The 14,318-nt window shown below is 44.4% G+C and overlaps 1 protein-coding gene across 1 annotated transcript in view; it reads left to right on the top strand.

The window, feature by feature from the left end:
* Window positions 1-8,700, top strand: part of TESMIN (testis expressed metallothionein like protein) — a gene marked incomplete in the record, with an annotated part of 1,041,263 nt that extends 1,032,563 nt beyond the window's left edge. The window contains 1 exon segment of the mRNA XM_029583121.1: window positions 7,812-8,700. Coding sequence (XP_029438981.1) covers window positions 7,812-8,004 — 193 coding nt within the window.
* Between the last annotated feature and the right edge of the window lie 5,618 nt (window positions 8,701-14,318).

The following is a 14,318-nucleotide window of genomic DNA, read 5'->3' as shown; positions in this document are numbered from 1 at the left end:
AGTAAGACAAAAAAATCTCAAAATCTATCCCAAACAAATCCCACCCTATAGTGCTTTCAAACAGTTATTAAAATTTGTTTAAGAGAAATTGAAAACATTTTTTTATGGGATGAGGTTCTCTCAACCTAGCTTGAGGGGGTAACATCAAGCTAGGTTGAGAGAACATTGCCCAAATCTCATCTTGGAGTGAGTTTCCTCACTCCGAAGGCCAGCAAATCTTCACAAGAGACCACTGTTCTGTTTGTAGGCGTCACGTAGAATGTCAAAATGGCCCCTAACCCCCTACACTCTTACCTAAACCCCACCTCGAGTTACTAGGTGGGCCTACCGTAGGGATACAAATACCTACCTATGGGCCATGACATTATGGCCAGCCAGTCAGTCAGTCAGTCTCTCTCTCTCTCTCTCTCTCTCTCTCTCTCTCTCTCTCTCTCTCTCTCTCTCTCTCTCTCGTAATAAATGCTATATTAGCATAAAACACACTTCTTTTGCTATCGCATGCAGTACTTACCGCATTTTGATAAATCCAGGCCTTAGTTGTATAATAAATCTTCAAAATGGTATCAAACTCTCACTTGCTTATGACGTGGTGAGGTTGCAATGTTAAAGTTTACTAAGCTCTTTTTCTTTTCTTGACGCCAAGCAAATTTCTTTAAAATCAAATTCTAATGTGCACTTTGAATATCCCGCAAACACTTATCTTTCATGTTCTCCCTACATGGCCATGTTTTGAAAAGTCCCCCTTTTCTTCATCAGGGGAGTCCACGTTTAATCTTCACTCCTTGTTGTCGGGTAATTCTGTTCTGAATGAATGGCGTTCTTTTGCCAACTCACTTCCGAGTTGTTCTTTTTAAATTGGTCAGCAGATCGTATATCCACCAATGCAAAGTTTTACGTCTTACGTCATTCGCTCTCTTCCATTCTCTTTAAACCTACATATTAAGTCCTCAAAGATATTATATCAACGACGTCCACTCGATTTCCTCATTCAACCCAACCGGAACCACCGTGTTGAGTTTAAAAATCCAATGTTGTTCGCAATAATTCAAACTTCTCTTCTTTATTTATTTCCTTTTACCGAAGTTTGATGTTTCTCTTCTTCAGGTAAAAAAGCCTGACAAACTTTGATATCAGGAAAAAGCCATTCTAAAATCCAGGTCTTGGAAACCATCAATGGTTTGAATGAGAGACCAATGTGAACGAATGCTTTTTATTATGTCTACTTAACGGGGAATACCGGGTAACACAAGTAGCCAATGATTTATCTTGTACTGAATTTTTTGCTTTTGTGTGAATGAGATCTTCCCTGTCACTATATAAGGCTCTTTTATACTCCGTTTTGATACTTTTGGTGGGATAACCTCTGGCTTTGAATTGTTGCATTAATTCTAAAGATTTTTCTTTGAAAACATTTTTATCAGAACAGTTTCTTCTATATGTAAAAAATTGTAATACTGGAAGACTAGTTTTAAGAGTGGTCGAAGATATGGCAGCTGAGATTCAATGCCAAGAAGTGCAAAGTCATGCATATGGGGTGTGGAAATCCAAAAGGGGGTGAAGGGGGGTGAAGGGCTGATGTGCACGGAACAGACCTAGGGGTGATAGTATCTAATGATCTGAAGTCGGTGAAACAATGTGACAAGGCGATAGCTAAAGCCAGAAGAATGCTGGGCTGCATAGAGAGAGGCATATCGAGTAAGAAAAGGGAAGTGATTATCCCCTTGTACAGGTCCTTGGTGAGACTTCACCTGGAGTACTGTGCTCAGTTTTGGAGACCAAATCTACAAAGGGACAGAAACAGGATGGAGGTGGTACAGAGAAAGGCGACCAGAAAGGAGGAGGGTCTTCATCAAATATCTTATGAGGAGAGACTGAAGAATCTAAATATGTACAGAGGAAAGGAGGAGCAGAGGTGATGTATGGAGGAAAGGAGGAGCAGAGGTGATATGATACAGACTTTCAGATATTTGAAAGGTTTTAATGACCCAAAGATAACGACAAACATTTTCCGTTGGAAAACAATCAGAAGAACCAGGGGTCACGATTTAAAGCTCCAGGGAGGTAGATTCAGAAGCAATATCAGAAAGTATTTCTCCACGGAGAGGGTGGTGGATGCCTGGAATGCTCTTCCAAAGGAAGTGGTGAAGACCAGAACTGTGAAGGACTTCAAAGGGGCGTGGGATAAACACTGTGGATCTATAAAGTCTAGAGGATGTGTATGAATGCATCTCCATTATTCTAAGCTTCAATGGCAAGAGGTAATGTGGTCAAAAAAATAAAAAAGGATTCCCAGTCACAAAAAATGTGGGGAGTAGCTTGTTGGTTACGGCGCTTACTACCCCTAACCAAATAAGCCTGATACTTCACTTTCAATGCCTATCCAGCATAGATCTCTGCTTCAACGGCAAGGGAGAAAGTCTGATACTTCACGTATATCCAGCACAGCTCTGCTTCGAAGGCAGGGGAGAAAGTCTGATACTTCACTTTCAATGCAAGTTAGCTCTCTGCTTCAATGGCGGGGGGAAATGAAGTAAAGTCTTGAGGATGTGAATGAAATGAAGAGAAGAGGCAATGGGGGTTGCTTGCGGGAATGATGGCTACTACCCTTACTCAATAAACATACACACGGTTAATGTGACTCCAACATTGCTCTATGCTTCAACGGCAAGAGGAAATGTGGGGAAAAGGATCTGCATTCACAAATAAGTATGGGAGTAGCTTGCTTGTTGCGGCGGTTACTACCTCAACCCAAATTAACCTGATACCTCACTTTCAATGCATATCCAAGCAGCTCCCTGCTTCAATGACAGGGGGGATAAAGAAAAGAGGATTTATATTTAAACAACCTACAAGGGCTAAACTGCACAGGCTGGAAAAAAAAACAAGCATAGGAGTAGCTTGATTATTGCGGCGGTTACTACCCTGAACCAATCATGCCTGATACATCACTTTGAATACATATACAGTGCAGCTCACTGCTTCAACGGCAGGAGGGAATGAAGAAAATAGGATTTATATTCAGACAACAACCAACAAGGACTGAATTGCAAAGGCTGGGTAAACAAATACGCATGGGAGTAGCTTGCTTATTGCAGCGGTTACTACTACTACTACCCCTAACCAATTAGGCTTGATACTTCACATTGATGCAGCTCCATCACTGGTCTCTACATCAATGGTGGGGGTGGATGGAAATTAGAACCTAAAAGTTACCAATAAGGGCCCTGACCTCAGTGGTCAGAGTAACAAATAAGTATGAGAAAAATAAGTATGAAGCTTGCTGGGCAGACTAGATGGGCCATTGGTCTTCTTCTGCCTTCATTTCTATGTTTCTATGTTTCTATAAGAGGTAATGGATGGGAGCTTGTAAAGTGCAAATAGGTGTTCCTTTCTGTAGGTTTCTTGAAAACTCAACGCACAATAAAGCTCTGGAATTTGTTGCCAGAGGATGTGGTTAGTGCAGTTAGTGTAGCTGGGTTCAAAAAAGGTTTGGATAAGTTCTTGGAGGAGAAGTCCATTAATGGCTATTAATCAAATTACTTAGGGAACAGCCACTGCTATTAATTGCATCAGTAGCTAGGGATGTGAATCGGGCTTCGGACAATTGAAAATATCGTTGATATTTTCAAAATCATCAGAAATCGGGGGCTCCCCCAAAACGATAGGAAAAACTCCACGATATTGATCGTGGGGGTTCTCTTATCGTTTTGGGGGAGGGCGGGAAAAATGGCACACAAAAATAACCCCTAAACCCACCCCGACCCTTTAAAACTAATCCCTTTGCTTCCCCCACCCTCCCAACCCCCCCAAAAACATTTTACAGGTACCTGGTGGTCCAGTGGGGGTCCCAGGAGCGATCTCCCACTCCCGGGCTGTCGGCTGCCACTAATCAAAATGGCGCCGATGGCCCTTTGCCCTTACCATGTGACATTTTTAAAGATGGCGCCGGCCATCCAGTGCTCCCTCCATGTGACAGGGGCCGGCCAATGGCACGGATACCCTGTCACATGGTAAGGGCAAAGGCCATCGGCGCCATTTTGATCAGTGGCAGCCGACGGCCTGAGAGCGGGAGATCGCTCCCGGAACCCCCACTGGACCACCAGGAATACAGCACAGATACCAGGCAATTCTTTGAAATAAACATTTATATGAACAATAGATTAAAGTCCCTACATACAGGAGAAGAAACCACTGAACTGCTAAATAGAACACAAGAGATGTTAATTGTTGCTAATTTGAATGTCCACAAAATAACTTCTAACAGTGCAAAGGTAATGAAGGTGCTCTTCTCAGATGATTGCCCAAAAATCTGTAGAATTTGGGTCTGAGTTGACAAACCACCAATTCAATGCAGTCTTGGACTGAGTTGGGACTTGTTAGAGCAGTTAGTGTAGCTGGGTTCAAAAAAGGTCTGGATAAGTTCTTGGAGGAGAAGTCCATTAACTGCTATTAATCAAGTTGACTTAGGGAATAGCCACAGCTATTAATTGCATCAGTAGCATGGGATCTTCTTAGTGTTTGGGTAATTGCCAGGTTCTTGTGGCCTGGTTTGGCCTCTGTTGGAAACAGGATACTGGGCTTGATGGACACTTTGTCTGACCCGGCATGACAATTTCTTATGTTCTTAAGACATTCACATTAAATATGAATTGAGGGAAAACCTGAATACCTACCATGGCATCATGCTGGCAGTGAACAATCCTTTGGGTTTTATGGCTGCAGTCACCAAACAAGGAAAGTATTCATTAAGCTCTCACCAGAGACAAGAGAATGCAACATCCTATTATCAATAATTAAGAAACATGAATGTGAGACATGGAAAGACTCCCTATAAACATGAGAGCAGCTCCTGATTACATGTACTTCTCTATTTCTCACATCAGCCCAACTTAGGGGGTCATTTATCAAAGTACTATATGGCATTTTTGCATGCAAAAAACACCTGCGAAAGCACCATAACAGTTGATATAAATGAGAAGGATATTGGGGTGAGCTCACAGTTTTGCATGGCTAACTTAAATTATACCTTTTTCACAAAGAGACAGACAGACAGACAGACAGACTAACTGTAATACCCTCCCACTAGATTGGCATTTATATCTCTATGGGAGGCCCACCTAGTAACTCGAGGTGAGGTTTAGGTATTAGTGTAGGGGTTAGGGGCCACTTTGACATTCAAAGTGAGATGTACGAACAGAACAGTGCTCTCTTGTGAAGATTTGATGACCTTCGGAGTGAGGAAACTCACCCAAAGATGAGATTTGTGCAATGTTCTCTCAGCCTAGCTTGATGGACTCTCTACCTGGGTAAAATCAAGCTGGTTGAGAAAACATTGCACAAATCTCATCTTTGGGTGAGTTTCCTCACTCCGAAGGTCATCAAATCTTAACAAGAGAGCACTGTTCTGTTCGTACATTTATTTATTTATTTATTTATTTAACACTTTTTTATACCGACCTTCATAGTAAATAAACCATATCGGATCGGTTTACATAAAACAAGGGTATAACAGAAGCAATAAATAAAAGTAATTAACAAGAGAAGAGAATAAGATAAAGTTACATTTAACAAGGAGTAAAAACTTGGGAAGCTTAAAAGCTGGAAAGAAGTTAAATGCCAAAAAATAATTAAAGAAGCATAGTCCAAAAGGAATTTGGATTAAAGCAAGATGCTTTAATCAGTAAGTGCCAGAGTTACATCTCACTTTGAATGTCAAAGTGGCCCCTAACTCCTACACTAATACCTAAACCTCCCTTCCATAGAGATATAAATACCAATCTAGTGGGAGGACATTATGGCTAGGTGCTCACATGGTCCCCCCAGTGGTTGTATGTAGGAAATACATCAATTCTGGCACTTATCACAAAGTGTGAAAAAAATCATTGCAATTTGTGCTAAGATAGTGCTTCACATAGGTATTAGTGCAAATTGCAATAAACTGCCTATTACCATAAAACATACCCCTTTTCCTATCGCATGCAATATTTCATGAATTTTGATAAATCCAGGCCTTAGTTAAGTCTGCATCTATTTAGATGCTTTGGTAAAGGCTACATGCTCCACACATTTTGTCTCCTCTGTGATACTGCAGTGAATAAATGAATATTAAGTGCTGGTTAATAGGGATGTGAATCGTGTCCTCGATCGTCATAACAATCGATTTCGGCTGGGAGGGGGAGGGAATCGTATTGTTGCCGTTTGGGGGGGTAAAATATCGTGAAAAATCGTTAAAAATCGTTAAAAATCGAAAAATCGAAAAACCGGCACATTAAAACCCCCTAAAACCCACCACCGACCCTTTAAATTAAATCCCCCACCCAAATAACTTAAATAACCTGCGGGTCCAGCGGCGGTCCGGAACGGCAGCGGTCCGGAACGGGCTCCTGCTCCTGAATCTTGTCGTCTTCAGCCGGCGCCATTTTCCAAAATGGCGCCGAAAAATGGCGGCGGCCATAGACGAAAAAGATTGGACGGCAGGAGGTCCTTCCGGACCCCCGCTGGACTTTTGGCAAGTCTCGTGGGGGTCAGGAGGCCCCCCACAAGCTGGCCAAAAGTTCCTGGAGGTCCAGCGGGGGTCAGGGAGCGATTTCCCGCCGCGAATCGTTTTCGTACGGAAAATGGCGCCGGCAGGAGATCGACTGCAGGAGGTCGTTCAGCGAGGGTTCCGGCGCCTCGCTGAACAACCTCCTGCAGTCGATCTCCTGCCGGCGCCATTTTCCGTACGAAAACGATTCGCGGCGGGAAATCGCTCCCTGACCCCCGCTGGACCTCCAGGAACTTTTGGCCAGCTTGTGGGGGGCCTCCTGACCCCCACGAGACTTGCCAAAAGTCCAGCGGGGTCCGGAAGGACCTCCTGCCGTCCAATCTTTTTCGTCTATGGCCGCCGCCATTTTTCGGCGCCATTTTGGAAAATGGCGCCGGCCGAAGACGACAAGATTCAGGAGCAGGAGCCCGTTCCGGACCGCTGCCGTTCCGGACCGCCGCTGGACCCGCAGGTTATTTAAGTTATTTGGGGGGGGGGGGGGATTTAATTTAAAGGGTCGGGGTGGGTTTTAGGGGGTTTTAGTGTGCCGGCTTACGATTCTAACGATTTATAACGATAAATCGTTAGAATCTGTATTGTATTGTGTTCCATAACGGTTTAAGACGATATTAAAATTATCGGACGATAATTTTAATCGTCCTAAAACGATTCACATCCCTACTGGTTAACTCTCAGCTACCAGCACTGTGTTCAGCTGAGGTGAGAGGAATAAGACCATGTCCTCCTCCTGGCTCAACGAGGATATGGAGGATTCTGGGGGATAAAAGGTAGGAACAACTCTGTAGGCTACTTCTTTTTGGATTGAATGAATTAGAGAGAGGAGATCAGAGGGAATTCCTTTTTTCACTAATGCCACAGATGGAAAGTGTGAGGGGAGTTTCAGGATTGGTCACCTTTTTTATTAATGCATGGAAGGGTATGGAAAGGAAGTTCAGGATGCTGGACACATTGTTTTAATTTCAGAGGTGTTTGGGCAAATAGACTTTATGTATTTTTTATTTTTATTTTTTTCTGTAACCAGTTACGCTGGTTTTCACTCCTGTCTTAAATCTAAACAATCAAATTTTGACCATCTAGATTTGGGAGCATTTTCAACTCAAAACCTAGACAATTAGGTTTAGCTGAAAAAGTCCCTAAAGACAGCTGGCTAAAATGAGTTATTATTTTGGCCACTCAGTGGCTTTTTGAATCTTGACCTCAGATTGATTTTTGAAGGCCAATGCATATGTTATTTTTTATATATTCTGTATTCTGTTTTTCTGAATAGGTTTCCACTTACCTGCATTTCCTGGGAAGTAGTGGAGGCAACATGTGCCTGTCTGCTGGCTCAAGGGGAAGAAGCTGAAAAAGAGGATTATTCCTTTCCCTTAGCAGAACAAATGATCTTGGAAGAATTTGGGAGATGCTTATCCCAAATATTACATTCAGAATTTCAATCTAAAGAGTTTCAAATTGAGTGATGTATGATTTAGAAGTAAAGTTCATTTATGAATTTCAAACTTGTGGATTGTAAAGCAGTGATCTTGCTGTGGATTTTAGTTTAAACTGTATCTATTATTTGTAAAATAGCAATGTTTGTTTTTATTATGGATGCTTCTTATGTAATCCATTGCAAACGTTGGAGCTAGCAGGTAATACATTTTTAATAATAATAAAAAAAAACCAGAACAGTGAATTATACTAGTAATCCTGTAGTAGGTATACTGTAGCAGTCATTGAGAGGGTAATTTTCAAACAGTCTGCTTAAAGAAGTCAGCAAAATTGCTCATAAATTACACTAATTTTCAAAGTTGACTTTGACTTTGTTCCTGCTGCTTTGCTCCAAAGTTGACTTACTTTGAAAATTATCCCACCAAAATTAACCCGCACAAGTAACCCTTCTATCTGGTGCACACAATTTGTTCCTGCTGAATTTTATAAAGTATATGAATAAATTCTAACCTGTTCCCAATTTTGCTCCCAGAAATGCCCTGACTCAGTCCAGGTAAACTTACACACTCGCATAAGTTTATCCGTACATTGACGGGCCGATTTTAAATGCCCGGCAAGCGTAAAAAATGGGAGTTCCGCACGTGGCTGGGCTTTACGTGCGCTGCGTGCATTTTAAAAGGGGCTCGGACGCAAGCGTAACCCTTGTTATGTGCACAAGAGCCAAGCCGAAGAAAAGGGCTGTCTGGGGGTGGGGAGGGGTGGTCCAGGGGGCGGGGCAGAGCTTGAGGCTGCCTGTACAGCCATATGATGCTGTGCCAGTGGATCACGCGCTGGCAGCCTGCCGGCAAAAGTTCCTCAACAAGAAAAAAAAAGGTAAGGCCTTCTAAGGGGTCGGGGAGGAGAGGGGAAGAGGGAGAGAGGGTAGATAAGGGGTAGGAAAGTTCCTTTCCAGTCTACTCCTTAATTGGAGCGGACTGGGAGGGAACTGGGGGGAGGCTCGACCTCGTTTTTGCATGTAAATTGCAATTTTCACCATCCCTTTGTGTGTGCCGCCTCAGATTTTAGAAAATGTGTGCGCCAGTGCACACATGTTATAAAATTGTGTGTCCATGTGCACGCGCCGGGTAGCGTGTGCACATGGACGCTTGCACGTATTTTTTAAAAATCTACCCCTGAGTATACAATTGGATAAAAGGCCACTTCTGTGTGGAAAATACTGTTTTACATGCAGAAGTTGGTTTCAAAATTACCACAGCTATGTTTTTCATTAAAGTCATAGATTTCACAAGAAACACAGCTGTTGTCATGTATGTTTATCTAGTACTGGTCATTTTATCTGGCTACACAAATAACCTAAATTAATGATCTTCATGGACCACCTAGCAGTCAGACTTTCATGATATCCTCAATGAATATGCATATAAAAATACTAGTGGTGCAATTATTGTATTTTATGGGGGGGGGGGGGGTTTGTTTATTTAAAATGTGAGAAACAAACAATATGAAAAGGAAAAAGAAATGAAACAAAACAAAGTAAAAAATGGTATTGGATTCAGGGCTCTGTTCCCTTTCCTCACTAAAAATAATATATATTTTTTAAAATGGTGGGCTCCTCTCTATCTCTGCCTCAGTCAATCTTGCCCCACCACTACTATTTTTCAAAATGGTGCTAGTGACTCGAGGTCAGTGCCATTTTGTTCTAAGACTGGGGATTGCTTCTGCCCCATTTGGATATGACAGTGGGAAGAGGTTAGAAGGGGTCAGAGAGGTGGGAAAGGGGCAGAGAAGGACCTGGGATTGTTTTTAAACAAAAATGTGCAAACTTTTGTTTGTTTTTCTTTTCCTTTGTTATCAAATGAAAGGAAACAAAACAGGAAATGTTGAAATTTCCTGTTTTGTTTAAAAGAAAAGCACATTCCCAGCAAATACAGTCTCGGTCGGATTTTCAAAGCCCTGCTCGCGTAAATCCGCCCGGATTTACGCGAGCAGGGCCCTCGCGCGCCGGCGCGCCTATTTTGCATAGGCCGCCGGTGTGCGCAGAGCCCTGGGACGCATGTAAGTCCCGGGGTTTTTAGAAGGGGGCGTGTTGTGGGCGTGTCGTGGGCGGGGTTGAACGACGCGGCATTTTGGGGGCGGGACCCGGCATTTCGGGGGCAGGCCCGGGGGCGTGGTTTCGGCCTGGGGCGTTCCAGGGGCGTGGCCGCGCCCTCCGGAACCGCCCCCGGGTTGGGTCTCGGCGCGCCAGCAGCCCGCTGGCGCGCGTGGATTTACATCTCCCTCCGGGAGGCGTAAATCCATGGATAAAGGTAGGGGGGGGGGGGTTAGGTAGGGGAAGGGAGGGGAAGGTGAGGGGAGGGCGAAAGAAAGTTCCCTCCGAGGCCGCTCTGATTTCGGAGTGGCCTCGGAGGGAACGGAAGCAGGCTGCACGGCTCGGCGCACGCCGGCTGCCCAAAATCGGCAGCCTTGCGCGCGCCGATCCAGGATTGTATAAGATACGCGCGGCTACGCGCGTATCTTATAAAATCCAGCGTACTTTTGTTTGCGCCTGCTGCGCAAACAAAAGTACGCAATCGCGCTTTTTTTTTAAAATGTACCCCTCTGTGTCTATTCATTGTGGATATCAGGAAAACCAGACTGCTCGAGTGCTCCCTGATGATCACTTTCAGAACTACTGAATATTTTACTGCTGTTATTTGTTAACAGTTCCCTTTTCTACATCACCAATGTATGTTTTTTCTTTTTGTCTACTCTGAAAATGAAAGATTGCTCAATTTGTAGCAACATTAAGATTTTAAGTCTGGGGAATAGAAGTCAGGGAGTAAGCAAGCAATACCTACAGAGACAGGGTAATTGGGCAACAAAAGTAGTTGATTTACAGGTCAAATTCTATCAATAGAATTTGAATAGCTTCCCTAATATATAATGCATTTACCCTTGCCACATCTTATTTCTTCTAATTTCACTTACATAACTGACAGTACTAAACTATGACAGTTCTAATCTTTGTCTACCAGAATTTGTTTTCTTTTTGTGGTACTCTATAAAGCATATTGCAAAAATGAAAAAAATATATAAAACAAGTGTTGTATGTCAAATACTCATTGTTTTGTGGTCAGTTAGATGTATGAGTGGCATATTAGCACTAAATAAAAAGTTATGTTTTCACTTTGCACATTTTTCCCACCATTCAATGTACAGCAACCACATTTTCTGGATAGATGGTTCTAGATAAAAGCAGGTAACCAAAATAATGTTATTCAATGAGTTATGTGAATTAAGAAGAGTTTTAGGAGCTGTAATGTTCCTGGAGAAAACAGTTTTTGAAAGCTGTGATACCTAAAAGGACCATCAAAAAATGTTTTAGTATGCTCCTGAAGCCATGAGACTCTCTTGGCACCTTGGGCTGTTAGTGCCATTGTTGATGCCTCTCTGTGCTTTGGAGTATTCATGCCATTGTTCCTGCTGCTTTGCCCTTATTTTGGTGCCTTAGGGTGTTTTGCCTCTACTCTTTTTGCCTTGGCCTTCACTCTGGAATAATGAGACATCTGTTTCTGCTTCCCTTCTCCTTGGTATCTTAGGGTATTGATATCAATGCTGCTACTGTCTTACTCCTCCTTTGGTGCCTTGGGGACTTGTTGGCATTACTGATGTTGCCTTATCCCCTCTCACGGGCGTATTTTAAATGCCCTGCTCGTGTAAATCCGCCCGGATTTACGCGAGCAGGGCCCTCGCGTGCCAGCATGCCTATTTTGCATAGGCCGCCGGCGCGCGCAGAGCCCCGGGACGAGCGTAAGTCCCGGGGTTTTTTTAAGGGGGCGTGTCGGGGGCGGGGCCGAATGACACTGCGTTTCGGGGCGGGATGCGGTGTTTTGGGGGCGGGACAGGGGGCATGGTGCCGGCCCGGGGGCGTGGTCGAGGCCTCCGGACCAGTCCCCGGGTCGGATGACGGCGCGCCAGCAGTCCGCTGGCGCACGTAGATTTACGTCTGCATCTAGCAGGCGTAAATCGAGGGACAAAGGTAAGGGGGATGGTTTAGATAGGGCCGGGGGGTGGGTTAGGTAGGGGAAGGGAGGGGAAGGTGAGGGGAGGGCGAAAGAAAGTTCCCTCCGAGGCCGCTCTGATTTCAGAGCGGCCTCGGAGGGAACGGAGGCAGGCTGCGCGGCTCGGCGTGCACAGGCTGCCCAAAATCAGCAGCCTTACGCGCGCCGATCCAGGATTTTATAAGATACGCGCGGCTATGCCCGTATCTTATAAAATCCAGCGTACTTTTGTTTGCGCCTGCTGCACGAACAAAAGTACGCGATTGCGCTCTTTTTTAAAATCTACCCCTCAGTGTTTGGAGTGTTGAAACCAGTGCCCCTGATACCTTGGGTTCTTTATGACTCTGCACCTGCTGCTTTGCTCCAGTCTTGGTGCCTTGGGTGCTGATGTCTACCTGCAAATTTCATAAAAGTTGGATGGAAAACCCTAGTGTTATAATAAAAAATAGTATGCTTCCCCCATTGACTTTAATGTAATTATATAAACAAAGCAACAAATGACAAAAATGAGAAATGAAACAAAATATTTTGGCATTCACATCCCTCTTTCTGACTAGCAAAAGGCAAGTTCGTTATTAAGCCTCATTGCTAATTGTATAGTTTTAATCACTGTTTTCTTATAAGTTCCATGTAAAGCCTCTGTTTGCTGATTTTGAAGTTATAATGTAAACCGAGCTGATGTTTTACTACGAAGTTTGGTATATAAAAGCCACAAATAAATAAAATAAATAAATAAATTTCCAGTTCTATGGCAGCCATCTAAGAGCCCCTGTTCAGTAAACTGTCTCTATAGCTAGGGTCCCCAGACTCCCACGATTCTGTGATCATGGGAAAATCCTCAAAATCTACCTGCTCCTGTGGATGTCTCTGGTCTCTGCTGGAATTCCACAGGAGACAATTAAATGTGGTCCTCAGACTGAACTGGGTTGTGGAGAGAAGGCTGTCCTGCTCCAGATTGTAATTCCTTCCTGCACCCATACCCAGGGGTATGTGTGTGTGTGTGTGTGTGTCTGTGTGTGGTGGGGGGATGGGGGGGGGGTTTGAACAGTTGGATCACGATGTGTGTATGTTTGTTGGGGGTAGACTTGCCAACTTTTTGAAAGAGTGAAACCTATCACCCGCCACTCCCCCACCCCACTTCTCTAATCAAAATCTGCCCCCCCAAACATATGATCCATGTTCCTCAGAGCCCCCCAAACACAGGTAGTGAAACAGTGTGACAAGTTGGTGGCTAAAGCCAGAGGGTTGCTAGGGTGCATAGTGAGAGGCATAACCAGCAAAAAAATAATCATCATGCCATTGTCCAGGTTCCCAATTTAAGAGCACAGTATCTACACAAAAATAGACCCCCTAAAAAGACAATCACATCCTGGCACCAGTCTTTACTCTCTCTCACACTCACAAGTATTCCCCTTTCCCCTTCACACACACACACACACACACACACACATGTTCTTCCACACCCTCTCTCATCCCTAGCAGATCCCAGGTCCTTGTGACAGTGATCTATATGGATTAACATAGCAGTCACGCTCTGAGCTTGAGCTGTGTAGGATGATGCATAAGAAACATGATATGCCATGCTGAGTCAGACCAATGTCCATCAATCCCAGAATCTCCTCTTCAACAATGGCCAGCCAAGGTCACAAGTACCCAGAAGATCCCAAATAGTAGATAAGCTTGAGGCACCACCAATTCACCATCCCAGATCAATAATGCTGAGAGAGGAGATATTGTTATCATGTTTATGTTTAATATAATTTAATTGGTTTTTTTAATTATTTATGTTTCCATGAGATCTGTTAGATTCGTGGACCCTTAGGCCAGTCGGAACCAGAGGAGGAGTTGCTGTAGATGGTGGCAGCAGTGGCCCCGACCGGGAGGCGGCAAAGATGGGCTCGGAACTAGTCGGAGGAACTCTGGAAGCCCTATGCGACCAAGGGCTTTGGCGAGGAGGATGGAGACGACGGAGCTGGTCCAGTAGTGGGAAGAACTTCGCCCTGGAAGCCGATCCTCCCCCGAGAGGAGCTCGTAGGAGTTCGGCCGCTGGGACTTAGGAGATTCACCCTGGAAGCTGGAGTCCCCCCAGGTGGAGCGTGTAGGAACCTGGCCGCTGGGACTTAGGAGGGCCCGCGAGGGCCAAGTCGGATGAAGTCCAAGATTGAGTGCCGAAGAGTGGTCGCTCGCCAGTCCAGAGTCAGGGGCCAATGGATCACCGAAAGCCAGTCCGAGGTCAGGAGCCGAAGAGTCAACGTAAGCCGGTCCGGGGTCAGAAGCCAGAGAGTCAACGTAAGCCGGTCCGG

Source organism: Rhinatrema bivittatum, chromosome 17 (assembly GCF_901001135.1).
Source record: "Rhinatrema bivittatum chromosome 17, aRhiBiv1.1, whole genome shotgun sequence".
NCBI lineage: Eukaryota > Metazoa > Chordata > Amphibia > Gymnophiona > Rhinatrematidae > Rhinatrema > Rhinatrema bivittatum.
This window is presented reverse-complemented; position numbering and strand designations above follow the sequence as displayed.